General features: G+C 32.7%; 1 protein-coding gene across 22 annotated transcripts in view; it reads right to left on the bottom strand.

The window, feature by feature from the left end:
• LOC143250620 (uncharacterized) overlaps positions 1 to 20602 on the bottom strand; it is a 112030-nt gene that overhangs the window by 16517 nt on the left and 74911 nt on the right. For all 22 annotated transcript variants that reach the window (XM_076501453.1, XM_076501455.1, XM_076501456.1 and 19 more), the window contains 10 exons: positions 16594 to 16659; positions 14880 to 14937; positions 14259 to 14345; positions 12540 to 12616; positions 11270 to 11411; positions 6208 to 6349; positions 3815 to 3951; positions 2805 to 2933; positions 2073 to 2216; positions 340 to 427 (listed from right to left, as the gene is read on the bottom strand). In XM_076501453.1, coding sequence (XP_076357568.1) covers positions 340 to 427; positions 2073 to 2216; positions 2805 to 2933; positions 3815 to 3951; positions 6208 to 6349; positions 11270 to 11411; positions 12540 to 12616; positions 14259 to 14345; positions 14880 to 14937; positions 16594 to 16659 — 1070 coding nt within the window. The remainder of the gene's footprint in view (positions 1 to 339; positions 428 to 2072; positions 2217 to 2804; positions 2934 to 3814; positions 3952 to 6207; positions 6350 to 11269; positions 11412 to 12539; positions 12617 to 14258; positions 14346 to 14879; positions 14938 to 16593; positions 16660 to 20602) is intronic.

Here is a 20602-nt window from a genome sequence, read left to right as displayed (position 1 = left end):
GCTTTGCTATAAGAAAAACTAACAAACAAACCTCCAATAGGAATTAATATAATTAAAAGTCGAAATATTACTCTAATTCCGAAGCGAGGGAAAGGCACTGAACTAACATGTTTTGTTTTTAAGTCCAGCAGTTTATTGTTTATATACTACTATTATCTAAACTAAAAATTATAGTTAAATTTCAGGCCAACTTAATTTATTAGAAAAAAACATTCAATTGTTAGAGAGTTATAAAACATTTACCTCAACTTTTATTTTTAAGGTGTTATAGTACACTTAATTTATAAGAGGTTACATGTAGCACAACTACTTTCTTATCGGTTAATGTAACGCACTTACCTCCGTTAGATGACTGTTTTCTCTGCTTTGCTTTTATAATTTCTGTTTGTTTCTTTAACGTAGCTAACTTTTGTTCCAAATCTTTAAGCTTAAGAAAATGAAGAAAAAAATGTTTTTTTAAACTTCATCATCAATTCATCATTTTATTCTTATGTCTATCGTAACGCTCATCTGTGTTTAAACTTAATCATCAATCCATCATTTTATTGTTATGTCTATTGTAATGCTCATCTATGTTTAAACTTCATCATCAATCCATCATTTTATTGTTATGTCTATTTTAACGCTCATCTGTGTTTAAACTTCATCATCAATCCATCATTTTATTGTTATGTCTATTGTAACGCTCATCTGTATTTAAACTTCATCATCAATCCATCATTTTATTGTTATGCCTATTGTAACGCTCATCTGTGCCATTGCTTTTCACTTATGCTTGTTTACCTGTCTCCTTTGTTTTTCACGCAAAGCTACACGATGTGCTATCTGTGCTGTATTAACCGCAGAAAATCAAGTGCAGGTTCTAGCTTTGCAAGTCCAGAAATTTACCGCTGATCCATCGGGAAATTGTCTTATTAGCGATCCTGGTTTATTTCGTTATTCTGTGCGTTATTCAGTATTATATTTACCTTATAATTTGTTTTACGTATCTTTTGCGGGTAATCCTAATAAATATTGTACAAAACCGATATATTTATATATTCTGAAAATATAAACAAAAGAAAACCAAAAAAAAAAAAGATACATAATTAAAACATGTATGATGGTAAAGTTTAATGCTCCTGTTTTCTAATGAACAATGAAATATTATTCCAAAATGTTTTGCAAAATATAATTGGTATATTTTCCCTATTCATCTCGTACATTATATACGTCCCCATTTAGTTTACAAAAAGTTTGTCTGTTTGTTTGTTTTGAATTTCGCGCAAAGCTACTCGAAAGATATCTGCGCTAGCCGTCCCTAATTTAGCAGTGTAAAACTAGATGGAAGGCAGCTAGTCATCACCACCCACTCCCAACTCATGGGCTACTCTTTTACCAAGGAATAGTGGGATTGACCGTCACGTTATAACGCCCCCACGGCTGAAAGGGCGAGCATGTTTGGTGCGACGGGATTCGAATCCGCGACCCTCGGATTACGAGTCGAACGCATCAACACACTTGGCCATGCCGGGCCGTTTACAAAAGCAGTTTATAACTCTTGCAGGTCACTCTTTAACACATGTAACTTATTTACAAAAAAATGTTGGGTAAATTTTATTTCAAGTTTTCATTATCTTCAGAGCATGAAATGGTGTTGCCTGGTTGTTGAAGAGCCTTACTGTGAACCTATGGGTCCATGGGGTGTTATAAAAGTGATCGTCAAAGCTCCCCTCTTCATTAGTAAAAGTCCTCAAGTTAAAGATGAATGCTATTGACTAGCTAACTTCCCTCTAGTCCATCAGCTCAAAATTAGGTTCGGCTAATTTTGATAGCCCATGTGTAACCCTGTGAATATCCAAAACAAACAAAAGCGTTAGGGAAAAAAGTGCGCTATCTTATGCTTCATTTACATGATTGACGAGTTAAAGTTTTAGTGTTGTTTTCGTCTCTTTTTTTGCATAATCAATTCGTACGCTAATTTTAATTTATACTGTAGAAAATTATGCTTCGGTTAACTATATACATGATTTTGCTAACACAACAAGAGCTTGTTTTAGAAAAATTTGACAAATCCTGATAATTCTACAAACCTTGATTACAGCTCGTTGATGCGCTGTTTTCCTCTGCTTTCTTACGTTTCTTTTAACGGTTGTGTCGCTGGCAAGTTTTAATGCGGCGCTTGTGATTTTACTTTGTATTTCGTATTCCAACTCCACTTTCGTTAAGGCTTCCTCCTGATAAAATAAAATCGAGAAGTAAATCGCTAAAACATACGACATTACGCAAACGTTAAGACTGCTATCTGCATGTAGTATACAACGTAACGAAGAGCAAACAGTTGCTCAATGAATATCAAATACACTATGATTTGACAGATGAAAAGCGTACTTTTAAAGTAATATGAAGAAACATTCAAATAAACACTAGTTAAAATTAATTTTAAATAGAAAATGCATTACATTTCAAGGTTTATTTTTGGTATCAGAAATGAAAATGAGTCATTTTCATCTGAAGCAGGTAAAGTTTTGACCAAACTGTCTTTTCAAAACCCATATAGTCCTCTGAACTAACGATTTTTTTAAATCTTTATTTCGTATTTATTTGTTTTATTGTTAACCACAAAGCTATACAATGGGTTTTCTGTGCTTTTCGGATTATAGCGTTAAAAGCCTTAAGAATTTTGAATTTCATATGTTATTGTCATATTAATTCTGATGCTTCTTAATATAATTTACTCTTCTTTCGAACTTTATTTGAGAACTTTTTTATATATAACACAAACAGAAGTAAGGTAAAATGTACAAAAGACCTGAAAATTTCACCTTTTTTGATCGGGCCTTGTGAAATAATTTATCGTTTAAAACAAACGACGTTCCAACACGTCTTCTCACACTAGGTGGCGCTTCACCGGGTGCCAATGGAATATCAGGGGGAACTTCGCCCGTCAGTTCCTGCCAAATTAATACAATTCAACGTTTATCTTTAGTAATTCTATTTCCAATTTGTCACTGTATGTTTCAGTTTTTTGTTTCAAGTGGTGCATTGTTTCAATTTAGTGGCTGTTGAATAATTGTTCTTTGAATATGAAAACCCAATTTAAATAATCAAGGCACTATTTAACTAACAAAGAATTACCAAGATATAACGAAATTAAACTTTTCACTTACAGAAAGGGTATCTTGTTAGATTCATTTTAATTTATTCATAGAATTACAATTATTATTTACACCATACATTAACATTATAGTAAATAAAAAGAGATTATTTTAAATTACAAGAAAAAGTAAACTATTTGGAAACTATTTTAAGACTAATGACCTTACAGTAATGATACCTGTTGGGTGACTCAGTGCATTTTAACTTATTTTTGTTTTATTTAGTTAATTGTATAATTAATAGATAATCGGTCGAAATTAAAACTTAAGCAATAAATTCAAGACAAGTGGATTTTACTAAATTATTTGTTTGAAATTAAGTACAAAGCCACACAATGGGCTACACTGGGATGGAAACCCATTTTTTAGCGTTGTAAGTCCGTGCATATGCCGCTGTGCCACAGTGAGGCTTTTAAAATAAGAATTTGGAAAAAATACGTTGTAAAAGTTCCAAAACATGTAATGCATTAAAACAAAGACGTCGTAACCCTTGTAAGCTATACAATCTACAAATAGAAAAGCAAAATCAGCTATGAAGTTAATTTTTTGGAAAAACAAGTTAGATAAAAATTTACAGATTTTTATTTGATGTCGCTATGCACTGATATATATTTTTAACTTCCATCATAAGTTCCCAAAACTAAAAGCAAATGCATAGATTGAAAAAATATTTTTACCGCTTCTTTGATGCATAGTAGTTTTAACTCGTCTGTTTTGCGCCTCAGAGTTTCTTCCAGGGTTTCTTTTCGTACTCTTAAAGCTGTTTTCATGTCTAGTTGGCCCAAATCAATACATTCTACTACCTTATCTAAACCTAAGAAATGAAATTTCGAGGCATTTATAAAATAAAGCTGTTAAAATACATTTGAATACGAAAAAATAAATAAACGTGTTCTGTTTCTTAATAAACGCAAACATACTGTAATAAAACAATGTCCATAATGATTATTCTATAAATAATGTTTTACCTTTTTATTACCGGTGGATGCTCATAAGACGTAGAAATTTGTATCTATGAAGTTCCCACCTTTATCCTTCAAGTTGATAATCATGAACGAAACGGGATATTTAACATATTTTACTGTATTACGTAAATTAATTAATATTGCCTGTTGTTGGAATTGTACATTATTTCAAAGTTTATTTTCATGTGCAGTTTTGTCTTATAGTAAAACCCGAAAGAGAAAAGCTCAGTTATTTTTAATAGAGAAGATACGGTAAGTAAAGTGAATACACTTAGAAAACTGAAATGTGATCCCACAAAAATAGAATAACAAAAAAGGGAAGGCCAGTCGGAAAGTTATTTATTAAGATTAAATAAAGATAAATTAGCTTATATATAATACAAACTATGGCATCTGTTCGAACGTTCGCCTGTCTCTTATCTGAGAAGCTTCACACATGGACAAAGTTCAAAATTCACTTTTGAAATTATGGCAGAACAGGCATGAATAATGTTGATTCCAAACTTTATTTCACCAGCAGGAAATTCTATACTAAACTGTTAGGAATTATTCACACTATTATGCAAAATGTGACATAATTTAAATAATAAAAATGTAGATTTACTGTATGTTATTGTTGAGCGGCTTCTATCATGAGTGAAATACTCAACAATTACTTTTGTGATGGTCGATACATGTAGCTCAGAGCTTTGGTTTTGAGTGAAACCAAGACTACAACATAATTAACTTTTTTAAAGTCCATGAATAATGTTGTGACGTCTGATATTCACACTGTTTGATCAGTCATACCTAATTATGGAAAAAAAAAAAACATTGACCCATCGATACTTTGCAATTTACATCACTGATGCGGCAAGGTGAATTAGTTGTTCTGATGACACTGCCGACTATAAGTTTAGAGATAGCCTAACATTATGTATGTGTTTCTTCCTTATATTCTACCTTAATAACACCCTAATAAGAAAAACCGACGAATTTATATAGTTAGTACCTGTCAGCTTATCCTGCACATTGCAGCGATTAAAATTCATTGTTTGTTTGTTTGTTTTCGAATTTCGCGCAAAGCTACTCGAGGACTATCTGCTCTAGCCGTCCCTAATTTAGCAGTGTAAGACTAGAGGGAAGGCAGCTAGTCATCACCACCCACCGCTAACTCTTGGGCTACTCTTTTACCAACGAATACTGGGATTGACCGTCACATTATAACGCCAACACGGCTGAAAGGGCGAGCATGTTTGGCGCGAAGGAGATTCGAACCCAAGACCCTCGGATTATGAGTCGAATGCCTTAACCACCTGGCCATGTCATGCCATAATACAATCCACAATAGAGCCACAATAAACACTTTATGGAGTCCATCCATTGTACGCATTTTTACACTAGCTCTCATTTAGAAATAGGAATGCATCATAAACCAACGTATGCAGAATTCTACAGTATTTTGACAGCTTTAAACCTACTGAATATAAAATCAACTTGAAAAGTATCGTATTTTGTATAATATTCATCATATTGTAAGTGACTATTTTTGTAAAATATGTTGTGAAAGATATCTTGCTAAAAGTCTATCTTTAGTGAACAACATTTAAAAATGTTCCAAAACTGTCATTACGAAGTTATGTGACATCAACCATACGTTGTAGCTGCGTGTAAAGGCATCATAAACCTAGTGCATACAGTTCTTCAAATATACCTACCAAGAATGTGACATGAGAGATTATACAACAACAAATCTGAAATATGCAATTCCAACAACGAGCAAAATGTAAAAATTAAAGAAACTTTAGTTATAAGGGGCTTAAATCAAAATATAATCCTTACTCATTAGCACTTTAATCCTTATAAAACGTACGAAAACCAATGAATGGTAAATTAAAATGTTTTATTTGAAAAGTCTTAAGCCTTGTTATTATATACACTTCGTTAAAGCATGCTTCAATAATGATGGGTAATAGACTAGTTAGTCAACATTATTTACTGGCATAACTTCAGTAACTCTTACACTTACAATTACAAAAACTGACTTTACGTACTGCCAAAATAAAAACTAATCGCTGGTGTAATACCTTTTCACCTAAATCATAAGCAACTTAAGATGAAAATACCTTCCCGTTTAAATACTGACAAACTTGGTGAACTTCTGCTCATTCTCAAACATGGCGAGGATCTCGAACAAATGGAAGACGGAAAGGTTCTGGACAGAGTGTCGGTCATTTCCTCGTAGTTCCTTAACGATCTAACTCGATTCTGAAGGTATTAACAGAAACACCGTGAAAGACACTACTCTAGTAGAACAAAGTCAATTTTACATATTTTAAGTTCTGAAATACACCTAAGACGATATACTCTGTATAACGAATCAGAAATTTTGAAGTAACTTTTTTTTTTAGTTTGCACATATGTTTACAATATTTAGTTGAATTATAAATAAATAAAAAAACTTTCTAAGCGTTGTCTTTTCGTCATCAGGGCCTTAGAAAGAGCTCATGATACTAGTTTTGTTTTGTTTTTGAATTTCGCGCAAAGCTACACGAGGGCTATCTGCGTTAGACGTCCCTAATTTAGCTAAGAGTGTGAGACTAGAGGGAAGGCAACTAGTCAATACCACCCACCATTAACTCTTGGGCTACTCTTTTACCAATTAATAGTAGGATTGACCGTGACATTATAAGACCCCCAAAGTAGAAAAAGTGAGCGTATTTGGTGTGACGGATATTCAAATATTCTTATAATCACAGTTAGGGATGTACCGATATTACATTTCGGCCAATAACTGAAAAAAACATCAGTCGATAACGGTCACTCACAATTCATCATGACCTATATGTAAGGAGGGGAAGGCAAGTCTGCTGAGTAGTTAAACAAAAACGTAATTCAGCTTCTTAATAAGAAATAGGTCTGCAGACTAGAGCAACTCAATCTACTAGATAACTTAAGGCCTAGCAACAGACAGCGATCATTTCACCTATATCTCGCATAAGTGAAGCCAGGTCTTGGGCCGAGCCCAACAGAACATGAAATAGCTAAAAGGATTAGATGTACTTCCGTAACTTCCCCGAAAGTGTTTTGTTTCACGAGTAAATAAAACCAAAATTAAGAGTTACAACTATCTTTATTTCTTACTTTTCAAGTTCGTACGTCATGCTGTGTTGTAATCTAAAAAATGCGTAATTCTTTTCGCGTCACGCACGATGTATTGACGTCAAAACATTACAAATCGCAACATTGAGCGGTCCCTTATGTGATGTCATTTTAGTGTCTACTGACAAACAAACAATACATTACTGAGTGGTTACTAGGTGACACCTCCAAGCAGCCTTCGGCCCCATTTCGAGAATATTATATATATATATATATATATTTATGTTATAAATTTTTTGTTCCTATTTAGTGTGTTTTGGGTTATTCCAGAAATAACTTGTCATTCTTATTGTAGTATTTTATGGAATAATCCTGAAATAAAAAGGTTATTACCACTATACGTGTAAGGCTCCAGATCTTCTATTAGTATTGTTAATTAGCGTGTATGGCAAGTTCAAGAAGTTTTGAACAGTATACAGGTTATACAGAAAGATATTAGATATTATGTACTATGTAGAACTTTCTAAAAGTGTCTTACGCGTTGTTTATTAGTATTTTGCAGATGTTTCTGATGTTGGTCTATTTTATTTATAAAAGCAGTAAAGCCAGCATTAAATTATAAATCAGTCAGTGAAGTGTGATCAGTAGTGTGGTGGTGATAGTAAAGTCGTGTAATAGCCAGTCAAGCCTCTATCTTCAGCAGTATAGTGGTGAACAACCAACTGGACTATAGTAGTGTTTATTTTGTTGAACTAAACCTGTATTGTGTTTAGAAGTGGAAATGATTTACCCATATGAAATACACTCAAATCAATTTTGTGGGTACTTTCAAAGTTCTTTTTATCTCAATAACTTTCTTATTAACAAAAGTTTTATTTTCCGTGTATTTTCTTCTCAAACATCCACTGAATGCACAAATCATGAGAATAAAAAGATGAATTATTGACAGAATAGCCGGTATCAATATGTCGATACATCCCTAATTCACATTTCTGTTGTGTTTTATTTAAGATCTCATTTTAAAATATGTTAAGCGTATAGTTCATAAAAAATATTATATTTTAGCTAATGGTTATGGCACAGATTGAGAAATATATGAAAATGACAATATAATATATAATATGAGAACATGCACACAATGTAAAAAATAAAATGTCGACAAAAGTCGTAAGTTACGCATTATAAAAATTCTCAAAATAATAATTTGAAAAGATTATTTTTGATAATCCAGAAGTTTTTATTTTGCAAAATATAAAATCACCTTTAGAAGATGATAATTTTAAAGCTGGCATAACTAATGCTGGACATGTTTCTTACTGAACTCTAAACCAGTGTTTTTTAACCACTGATCCATTGTTTTCAGTTATATTTGCATATCAGTTGGCCTACGACAGTTTACGAAAGCAGCAAGCCCTAGTGTCTAAAAGGTTGAAAAACTCTGCAATCAACAATTAAAAAAAAAAGCCAGTAGAGTACACTCTGTTGTCCAAAACTGGAACGACAATGAAACTTTTCATGGATCAAGTAAAAAAAAAATAGGTCACTGAATGTGGTTTCGACTCATAATAGCAATCGCCATGTTCCTAAGCCCTCCTGAAAGTAGAATTAGGCATAAGAACCTTGCTCTTTCTTCATTTACTATGTTACTATACGAGGAGGTCGTCTCATCTAATGATGAAGACAAAGTTTAGGTAAACTGTTCTTCTAATCAATGTACTACCGAAACAAAAAACATTACTTCCTAATCACAAACTTAGCAAACAATTCGACTCAGAACCTGACATACGTACAGTTAGAAAATATAAATTTTGCCTCTGCGGTCACTTTTTATCAGAGAATTCGTTCAATGAATCCTTTCCTAACGTGAATTTTTTACTTACAAAGGAAAAGTAATAATTTCAGTAACTAACGGAAGTATAGGAAAACAGCCTTTATCAACTATAATTATAGAGTAATTTAAGAAAATCATTAATAATTCATCGACTAAAGTTTTACATAATAGCAACACCTACTTGTGTTATAAAGTAACACATCACTTACTGTCACGTAGAACTCGAAAACTTCTCACGCAAGTTATTGCTAATGATATTCTTCAAAGAAAAATACAAGTCAACTGACATTATATATAGAAATATCGCAGTGAAAACTAAATGACAATATCTTGTACGTCTTTCTCCTTTGGAAATTATTTTCTGCCTTCAATCATGCTAATGACCCACTATAATGGTCAAACTAAATTTGTCATATCCGGTTACTGTTTATCCCGCTTATTATTTCTACATTAATTGAAAATAAAATTATTGGTTAGAATCTGTGTATTTAAAACCTAACAAGTAAATGTATCAGCACAAACTCCACACACATTTCGTTATATTATAACCTAAAAAGATGTTTGTTTGTTTCTGTTTTTTTAATGGCTGTCCCAAAATGTGTTTTCATATAAATATAATAGTACTGTCTGTTGTATACCCATATGTCCATGGAACTACTTTGCATGTGTGGAGTGATCTTCGCGAAAATTGGGATGAAGGTTGATTAGATCCATGCGGGGTACATAGAAACTACGTTTTGCATGTGTCTTTTTCCCCCCACCTTGCTTCCCGTGGACGGTTCTTCACCAAATTTGGTAAGAAGATTCAGTGGGTTCATTTGGAGATGTTCATAGATTTTCAGTTTTGCGTTTTGCAGTCTGTGGACTTACAATCCTAAAAACCGGGTTTCAATAACACTGATGGACAGAGCACAGATAGCCTATTGTGTAGCTTTGTGCTTAACTTCGAAACAAACAAACAGTTCAATAATAAAACACTTGTATGTATTTCATACGAATCATAAGAGAAAATGCAACAGCGGGTTAAAACATTCTACACAACAGAACTAGATTATTAAGAAGAACAAATTAAAACATTTAATGAAATAACAACTTTAAAGTGATGTTATGAAACTTAAACAATAAGTTACGAATATTTTGATCCCATGCTTTTCACTTATCAGAAAATGTTCTTGAATTTGCTTATTCCTGAAAGTAAACCATATTTGGCCATGTGAAATACAATATATTTACCCACATAATATTCGTTAACCATTTTCTAAATATTTCCTCCCACCTGGATTTTAATCTCAAAAGTAATCCAGTAATATGGTCTTTGAAAAAGAAAATTAAGCATCCACAATGGTTAATCAAAAGTAAAGTTAACCGTTCAGGAGATAAATTGGAAGAGAAAATCAACTAATGGAAACGTAAACGTCCAACTTGCATATAGGAAACAGTTCATAAGCCAATAACGCCAAGACCATTTTAGTCTGATGGTTTTGAGACCATGTTTTCTATGTTTAATTTTATTTTTATATTTGGAGTTCTGTATCTCCACTCCCCAAAACTAAATTATATTGCTGGATTTGCTATTACAGGTTATGTGCTTCCATTTCTTGTAAAATAAAATTATATAAGTGACATTTAGCCTTTACTCATTCATAAGATAATTAAAATGGCAAAAGTTCATGATTCGTAACTGTCTATTGTAAGGCTAATACCAAAACATTGTTCATAAAATATATATATTTGTATAAAATGCTTGCACTCAGCTCTGAGGTTTGTTCAAAGACTCCAGCATCATTCACAGAGGCCTTTATGTACGTGTAACATTCTTCCATTATCCCCAGGAAGCCCGTACCCCAAAACAAAGCCTGTTAAGACACTCACTCGTAGTACCTGAGTACATGTGCCACGTTTGATCGCGCCAGCTTCTGAGAGAAGATGTGCACCCGTTTTTTAATCAAGGCGCCATTGGAATCCCAAGTGGGGTCAGCAAGACACATTCTCATTCAGCAACCCTGAAAACATAAACTCCCATCATACCAAGATGACTTTTTGATTGTTTTACCCACCCTTTTCATTCAAATAGGCATTTTATCACTTTATGTGTGCTGCATGTTGTGACAGATGACAATTCATTTAACAAGCAATTAGAACTGTTGATGAAATCTTTTAAACACATAACTTGAGTATAGTTATTAACAACATCCTAAGTTCGAAACACCTCTTCCTACACAACTTTACAGCTGGCTTAACTACTAGGAAAATACCTTTGCATCGTTGCGAACCAAATGAAACTGATGTTGTGCCACAGCCATCATCCAGATAGTCTTTGCCAAAGTAGAAGTAGTGGTATACCATGTGTGTACTTTAAGGTTACCTGATTCAAGTGGTCTTCTTGTGGTATTTACCCTACACGGGAAGGAATATATTTTTCAGTTGATTAACTTATACAGTACAGAATATCTACTTTAACTATCTCCACTAAAGTGCTCATAATGTTCAGTAAATAAAGTTAACATTCTTCAAATATGCTACCACTTACAATAAGCATCAAAACTAAAACTTTAATTAACAAACTCAAGTGCTCATATACAATTCAATACGTATACGTACACACACATATATATCAGTAATGCATATCCTTCGTTTACCTACGCTTTAAGTCTAAAACATATGATGTCTTTAACGAATATTGATGTTGTGATACAAAATCAGCAAGCTTACAAAGTTAGGAGAAGACAAGTTAGAAGACTTATTCTAAGTACTAAACGTAATCACAGTATTAACAAAGCGCAATTGGCTAATAGCTAACCAGGAATAAATCGTTTCAAGTTTTCTTTTAACTGTTTGGCTGCTTTTTATTATGTACTTTGACTTTATACCTGTTATATAATGTGTTGATTTCTACTGCACACTACTGAATAAACTCTTCAAAACCTTATAGTTTTTATTTTTTGTCTTGTAATTTAGTAATTATACTTACTCACTCTCTAACAAATCTATACAGTATATTTAAAGATTATTAAAGAAATGTATTTGAATAACTCAGTTTAATCAAGAAAGGAATTAGTTTTAAAATAATATTATCCTAATTGTGATCGAACCTCCTCCCATTAAGTTGATCTGAAATAAACTAATTTTATTGTGTTCACCTCTGATCGAGTTTCTCCTCTTCAAACTTAACATTTGAAACTGGTTTTATTGTATTTAATACTCCTTTAAAACTCGCCACTAAGAATATCTACATTATCGTTAGAGTTAATCATTATTAACTCCATAATGATTTTTTACTTAAGTTTATAATATAAATCAAACATCAGTATATAATCAATACAAATTCATGGCTTATCCAACTCAAATCAGGTTTCTTCACAAATGTAAAGATGTGCAAACTAAATGCTGAAACCTATAATGATGTCATAGGGGATGAAAATATTTCGTTCTAATTGATGACACGACCTTGTTTGTTACAGGTTCTTCTTAAAGGAAAATAATACAAGGGACATTTTGTTAAGAAATAGCTTTTAGTGTGCTGACCTTTTTCGATTACAGACTTCAATAGAAAATTTTTTTTGCTTGAAATAGATGTTTTCTAGCTTCTCCCAAGGAAACAACTGTAAAAAGTAATAACATTTGTCATTTAAATATTTGCATCATTTACTGCAATCAGTGTTAACAACGGAGCTTTTCTACTTCTATTTGATTCATTTGATGCTAACTATAACAAACGAAATGTTCTTATATTTAACGTTAATACAATAATAACATCTTTAACTGTTGAATATGGAGATGAACAACAATTTATAACTCATAGCATGTTTACTTATATTAAATACATTTGTTTGCTTCATTAATATATTAAACAAAATATTTATACAAATATTTTGCTTAATGACATCATCTCAAACACCAAGTTTCACCCTAATACAACAATGACGAAAATTCCAAAACATTTCGAAGGTCTTTAATCACACAATTACATATGTTATGCAGTCTGTTCTGTGTAGCGTGAAGGTAATCTTTGATAATGACAATTCAAATTTATATTCAGACAAGTGGGACTGTACAAACATTTGGTTTAAATGTAGTTTCATAGAAGCTACATTATGCAGATGTAGGTTACTACAAGGACCTGGTGATGTTCACATTACACTTGTGCAAAGCATGATGGGCTTATTGATATCAAGAACAATTCTACTGTATAACAAACTAACAGAGATAAACCACTTTCAAATTTATAAGAATAATTTATTACAATCCAGGAGTGTGTGTGTGTGTTTTTCTTATAGCAAAGCCACATCGAGCTATCTGCTCAGCCCACCGAGGAGAATCGAACCCCTGATTTTAGCGTTGTAAATCCGGAGACATACCGCTGTACTAGCGGGGGGCGACAATCCAAGAACAAAGGATATCTGTACAGAATGCAAGTTTAAGAGTTTTTAAATTATGCCTCATGTATTTAATGAAGTAATATAAATAAATCAAGAATTCAGAGCCTAAATCTTTAGAAAACTAATTTGTGTGTGTGTTTATGGTTAAATAATAATTTTAGAATACCACCCACATAATAAAGCCTCTCATGAATAAAAAGATAATTGATCACCTTCTGTTGAAGTAAAACAGAGTACAAGTTACAGCATTACACTCTTTAGATACTTAAGTACATGTGTGTGGCACACTGTATGTGATTTCAGTTATACTTGTTGTTTTCTGTGCCATGTGTTTATTATCTTCTATCTGGCATAGAACTACAGGGTGTCCGAAAAGTATGGAACCATAGGTGATTTGCAGCTTTCCTTAATTTCAAAGCTTGGTTGAATGACACCTTCCCAGGACACTGGATCAGCAGATGTGGCCCTCGGGAATGGGCTCTAAGTCTCCGGACTCGAGTCCCATGGATTTATTTTTGTCGGATATGCTCAAGACACGTGTGTAAAGAAAAAGAAGATCTGGAGGGCACAGAACATCTCAAACAACGAATTCGCGAAGAGCGTCGGACCGACAGTGAGACGGTGTTTATAGAGAGTGGAAACACTGTCCCCAAATTTACTTCATATTGAGAGGACAGTATGTAGAACACATTCTGTAAATGTTGTAGAATTGCCTATGTTTCCAGACTTTTGGAACACACTATATATTTACGTATTTTCTCTTTATATTAATAACGTTAAAAAATCATATCAATGAATCTACACGAAATCGTCTACATTAATATGAGTTATGTAGTGTGTCCAAATACAGTTTTCGTGTTCCTACATTTCTCGGAGTTTTTCTGTCGATATAATCGTATACACTGATCCCTTTATGGTTCAGCCCAATCCACCACGGAAATCCTTCCTTGTCCTGTACAAATAGAGAAAGATGATAATATTATAAGAATGTAAATTATTTCCTTGTTCTATACATTTGCAGGCAGAAAGCTATAAGCATACAGTAATTTTTAGTCTAAAAATTCATTCTTTTTTCTTCACTTCTTTAAAATAGATATAAAAAAGTTTTCTTCCAATGACCATCCTCTCTAAGTTCTAAGTGCGTTAGATATTATTACTAAACGTACAACATCTTAATATCTGATATTGGTGTACACTTATAACACAGGAAATATTTCATTCGAAAAAGTTATTTTTTTCCACACGTATAGAATACATGTTTGAGTGTTCTAGTAGAGAAATACTCTAGAACTCAGGTAAAGTTTTCAGATCATCGAACAATAAATTAAAAAGGCGTTGCACCTGAGAGAGTAAACGGAGAAAACATGAAGAATGAACTCGGCAGGTAAAGTTCTAAACGTTGTGCTAATCTAATGTAAAATATCAAATTCGTTTCGACTTCATAATTTCTTCACTAATAAATTCACATTTTACAAGTTTCATTTACCTTTACTTTGTAATAATGAACTCCATACGAAGAAATATGCTCTACAATTTTCATGTACCTGTAACAAAAGATGAATCTATAGTGCTAGGTATTTACACAGGAGCAAATATCTGTATTATCAATAATCGAACTTTAAGAAATTTATCAATCATAGCTAAAACTTATTGATTTGTTTATTCAAAATTTAACAGAATCAAAGATGAATTAATTATAACTAAACAGCGCTTTAAATCAACACTTCCAACCTTAGTAAACTTATTATTAATAAATTATTAAAGTAAAAAAATAAACTTTAAAAATGTATCAATTAAATGCGAATTAATGTCATGAAAATTATAAATACTTCACCAAAATTCCTTCCAATCATTGAGCAGCAAGTATTAGGACTTATGACGTAAGAATTAGGTTTCGATACATGTGGTGGGCATAGAACAGACAGACAATTGTGTATCTTTGTGCTTTACAAACAAGTAAAAAATCATTTAAAAAGGTAGTGAATTTTATTTAGGAATACTTAAGCAATAAATGGATTCTAGTAATAAGAAACCTAAACAATAGAAATTAATCCTAGCCTTGATAACACGTTCAGAAAATGATGCTTTAAAAATATTAAAAAATAGTTAGTTTTCATCAGATTTTAATATATATATGATTGAAGTAATTCAAAATAATACAAACCAAATAATATTTAGTGTAGTCTTCATAATTACTCATAGCTTCAATAATATTCATCAGAACTATTAAATGCATTAGGTAATAAACACGTCACATATACAAATCAGAAAGAAACTGTGGAGTTTAATAATAACCAATAAACAGCGAATGATTAGAACAATAACTCAAACAATGAAGAACATGAACAATACTAAAACGCATATATCAAACAACATCAGTCATTTTAACAGTACAATGACACAGTAGAATTAAAAGAAGTGAAAACAATACAGATAAACGAAATTATCCATAATCTTAATAATTATCAAGAAAAACTGTATATGAATTAAATTACGAATGACCGAACATGTCCCCATAAGCTTTTTGAATTACTTTTCGTTTTAAAGAGTCACAAACAAGCACAACTGAATATAGCGAATATTGCATTTATATCCACTAATTACTTCTTATACCTTCTATGTATTTTATACAGGAAAAGAATGTTATACAATAATGTTACTTTCTTCTTTACATTGAATGTTGTAGCAACAAAAATACTCAACACGGTACAATATGTAGGACCCACTTGTAAAAATAATTCAGTAATTTGAGGTTAGATATCATTACTATATATATATATATATATATAAGGTTTCACAGCCCTGTTTCTAATCAAATAAAATCTACTTGGAAGTTCTGCCAAAACATGCAAAAATTAGAGAAATTGGTTTGTTCTGAATTAGTCGCAAAGCTACACGAGGACTATCTGCGCTAGCCATCCCAAATTTAGTAGTGATAGACCAGACGATAGACAGTTTGTCATCACCGTCCACTCTTGGGCAACTCTTACCAGCGAATAACGGAATTAATCGTCACATCATAACGCCCCTAAAACTGAAAAGTTGAGTATGTTTAGTATGACGGAGATTCGAACCCGCGACCCTCATATTGAAATAAAGAAATTAGTAACTGTTCTAAAACTGAAATATTCAAACTTAAGTGCTTTTTATCATAACAATAAAGTTTATGTATTAATATAAGCTTCTGAACATGTACTTACTTTATTATAGCAGCTCCTCGAGAAATCCCACACAGATTCTTGTAACGTTTTATCACTCTTTCTTCACTAGAGAAAAAAAAATTAACTCTTGTCAATTTAACATCTTTAATATCCATTTTATTTTTATAGATTAAGTTTAGACTTTTCCAATGAGTTTTTCACACTCCATATGTTAAATGACATAAACATTTCTACATGTTAGCTGCAGTCTTTCACAATTTATAAAGTAGTAAGTTCTGTAAAATATGACACAAATTCACATTTGGTTTTATATATTTGAAACAGTTTTTAGTCACAAATTTTCGTGGTTTTGATAATACTGAACTTCACTCAATCTTTCCAACAGAAAACCCGAGATCCCGTAATATACGTCTGTTCAAATTCCAATGAAGATAGAGGACTCAGTTTACATGTGAAAATTATACGTTCATGGAAACATGGAATATGTACTTCTGTTTTCTCAGTTAAGTAGATTTAATTCCTTTCATACGTGTGTTTGTATATTGAAAAATTAACAGGACTGGAGCTGTTTAACGTTTAGTTTCTGGTATATCATGGTGTAATTACTATTTCAATTAAAGCCTTGTGTGACCTAGTGATTAGCTTCCTGAGCTGTGGATAGGGAGATCCAAGAGTGTGTCACGACATGCCACTTAAGACCCACGTAACTGATAGTCAATCCAACTATTATCAAACTAGCCAAATGAGTACCGGGTGCAATCTCTCTCTGGTTAGTAACACTTTCGTGGCTCAGGTTAAAAATACCAAAAGTAATTTCACGTTAATAAGGTACATATAACCTGTATTCAAATTTTAAAGCCGAGCAGATACCATCGATTAGCGTGCTAGAGTAACAGCTTAACGGTCCGAGTTCATGTCCCGTAGTTAGACTTGAGTTTCAGATGCATTATAAGAATGATGGTTAAAACCACTATGTTAGTATTCCAAGAGTTGGCGGTGAATGATGTTAATTAACTGTCTTCCTTCTGGTAATAACGCTTCAATCGTACAAAAATTCATAGGCGACTTGGCCAATATGTCGTCACTTGGAGTAGCATGAGCATTCGTAATACTAATTTCACTCATCAGTCGCTTCAGTTGAGAGACATTTGAATAAATATTTTGCGGAAACGAATTGTGTCGCTTTTCCAGATGAAGAAACTACTTGATTGTATTGCACGCTATTACCTTAAGAACGTGGGTAGCTTTTGATACTGATATTGGTATTCTTGAATTCTCACCATATTTAACTTACCGTAGCTGACGTTCTGAATGTTTGTGGTGCATTGAGCTGATCCATATTTCTTTGCTTTCTGGTACCAGTAATTACGTCATCCACTGGTACAATAGTAAATCTACGGATTTACAACGCTAAAATCAGAGGTTCGATTCCCGACGGTGGACTAAACAGATAGTTCGATGTGGATTTGCTATAAGAAAACACACATACACACACCAGTAATTATGAGGAAAATTTTGAGTCTGAAAGGGCTGTATGATACTTCCTATAAACGATCGATTTTCGATAGCATAATACTACTGACGTAACGCCAAACATTTTTAAACTGTAGTTGTGGCCTATTCCGTTACACCACGACTTTACATACGGGCTGCGGTTGTCATGTGGCTTGTTTACTTGTATGTTTAAAATATTTTCAATCCTCTATGAACTGCGTATAAATCTGTTTAATAAGTAACTTTTCAATCTAGTAAAATCAACCGTCGTCACATTACAGAGACAAAGAAGGTTATAAAAATCTTGAATATTTTCTAATCATACTTTGCAGAATTAGGTATTCCGAATGAGGTGCTCCGCACTTAGTAGCTTCACAGATAATAAAAGTGCAAACAGGTCTGGAATATGTTAATTTTAGCTACATGTTTCAGTCTACCACCAGGTTTTTTGAGTAAAGTTATCTTCGTTTAGTTCATAATGAGTCCAAATGCTCTGAAGAGAGGCTCTTGAAAACTGCCATCATAACACGAACTTAAAAAAAATTCTTTTAAAGTCTAGAATTTTATGTCTGTGACACATATCACAACTAAACAAAAAATTTAAGTGTTTGAGACACACGGAAATTAATAGCTAATCAATTAGCTAATTAACCCTACTGGTAACACGTATCCGGAAATAGGTTGACTTACTTTACAGGAAAAGAAAAGCAAAGCCATTTATAATTCTCCGTTCTGTAGCAGAAATGCGAGACTAATACTAGACAGTGTAACTGGATCGAAATAAATCTTCATTGAGGCAGTAGCAAATAAAAACATCTAGTAACAAGATCAGCTGGTGCTTATAATCTATTTTTATAAACTTTCAAGACGAATGCAGATGTCAGTATGAACTGGATATTTTTATACTTTTTTTAGGAAGACGACTCTGGAATTACTCTTTCATTGAAGCATGTCAGCTGTAGCAGTAACTTTAGAGTCTACAATATCTAGTGAATGACCAGATATATTTATGAATGCATATTTTTTCATTTAACAATGAGAAGAGATAAAAAAGTTCCAGTTACAAGAAACAATTCGTAATTGAACCGATTTACTTTTATCTCTATCAAGGTTTCTGTTAAGGGCAAAGAACTGCAAGCTACATAATCCACGTTTATGTGAGACATCACTTACACGATCAATGCATCGCTCTTTCTATGTTTTTTTTTTCACATATAGCTTGCTAAATCTAACTGGTGATTCTAATATAATAAATAAAGTAGTTGGTAACTAAATATCTTGTTTCTTTTGGTTTTGATTGGAAATATTTTTATTGTACGCATCATTATCACTACACGATCAGTTGTTAAAGGATTGTTGAAACCAAGTTTCCAAATTTGTAAATCAGTACTGCAATGCTATAACATAGTGTAATAAACAGAGTTATCGTATTCTAAGACTGTCTGTTCTGGATATTCGTGCAAAGTTACACTCAGTTCATCTACCCTGGCTGTCTCAGATTTTGAGCTGATAAACTGTGAGGAAAGCAACTAGTCAACATCACCCACGGCCAACTCTTGGGCTAAAATAAGTGAATAGTAGGATTTGATCGCCACTCTTATTACGCACCAAGAAACTCAAATAGTGGAGTATTTTGTGTTTTTATTATTATTGTGGATCCACGGATTTGTAGTCTAGAACGCTATTAGGATACGCCCAACCAGCAACTTTTAAGGAAAGTGTATGTATATATACATAGACCAATGTCTCTTCTAGCTCTTTTGCTACAAGTCTATTTTTTTTCGAAACAGATGGTATGAAGAGTTGAAGTAGTGGTAGGTTGGTTACGTGCGTCACAAGTTGACATCAAATTTTAGAAGAAGCTAATAATCCAAATTAACTGTTCGGGTGTGTGCACAAATTAATGTGACTGCTATAGTACAAAAACAATGTATGGCTCCTTATCTTACACGCTCTAGGGAATCTCAAGTGATGTTGGGTATCTACTTATTTCCATACGAAAGTTTTCAACAAAAGAAGAGCTTGTAAAAGTACTTCATATAAATATACTCGATTATATTAACCATAACACACTTGTTTTTGAGAAACTGAAGGCTTTGTACTAATTTTATTTCAGCTCCGACATTTCCGGAAAAACAAAAAAACGTGATTTTAATTATATATATTTGTATATATTATGTACACCATCCGGTCGTACCAACATGAAATAAAAATTCCTTGCGGTTGTGTCCATATGCAATCAAAATGCCTTTCGGTTGTGTCCACAGCCTTTTCAGTTGCTATGTACATGATGAACAGTTGCAATGGTGAAAATATTTATATAATACGGGATTTTATTATTCATAAGCATCAAGATAGGCTATCTGTGCTCTACCAGTGTAAGTATATAAACCTTATTTCCAGCGTTACAACCTCTCAGAGTTACTTCTGAGCTATCGGCGACGATCCTAAAAATGTTCACGCTTACTTCAATGACAGTTAGATTCGTTGAAGTGAAACAAATTATGACCCTTTAGACAGATATGTATAATTTTTCATAGTATAAATAAAAGGA

This window comes from Tachypleus tridentatus, chromosome 5, assembly GCF_004210375.1.
Source record: "Tachypleus tridentatus isolate NWPU-2018 chromosome 5, ASM421037v1, whole genome shotgun sequence".
NCBI lineage: Eukaryota > Metazoa > Arthropoda > Merostomata > Xiphosura > Limulidae > Tachypleus > Tachypleus tridentatus.
This window is presented reverse-complemented; position numbering and strand designations above follow the sequence as displayed.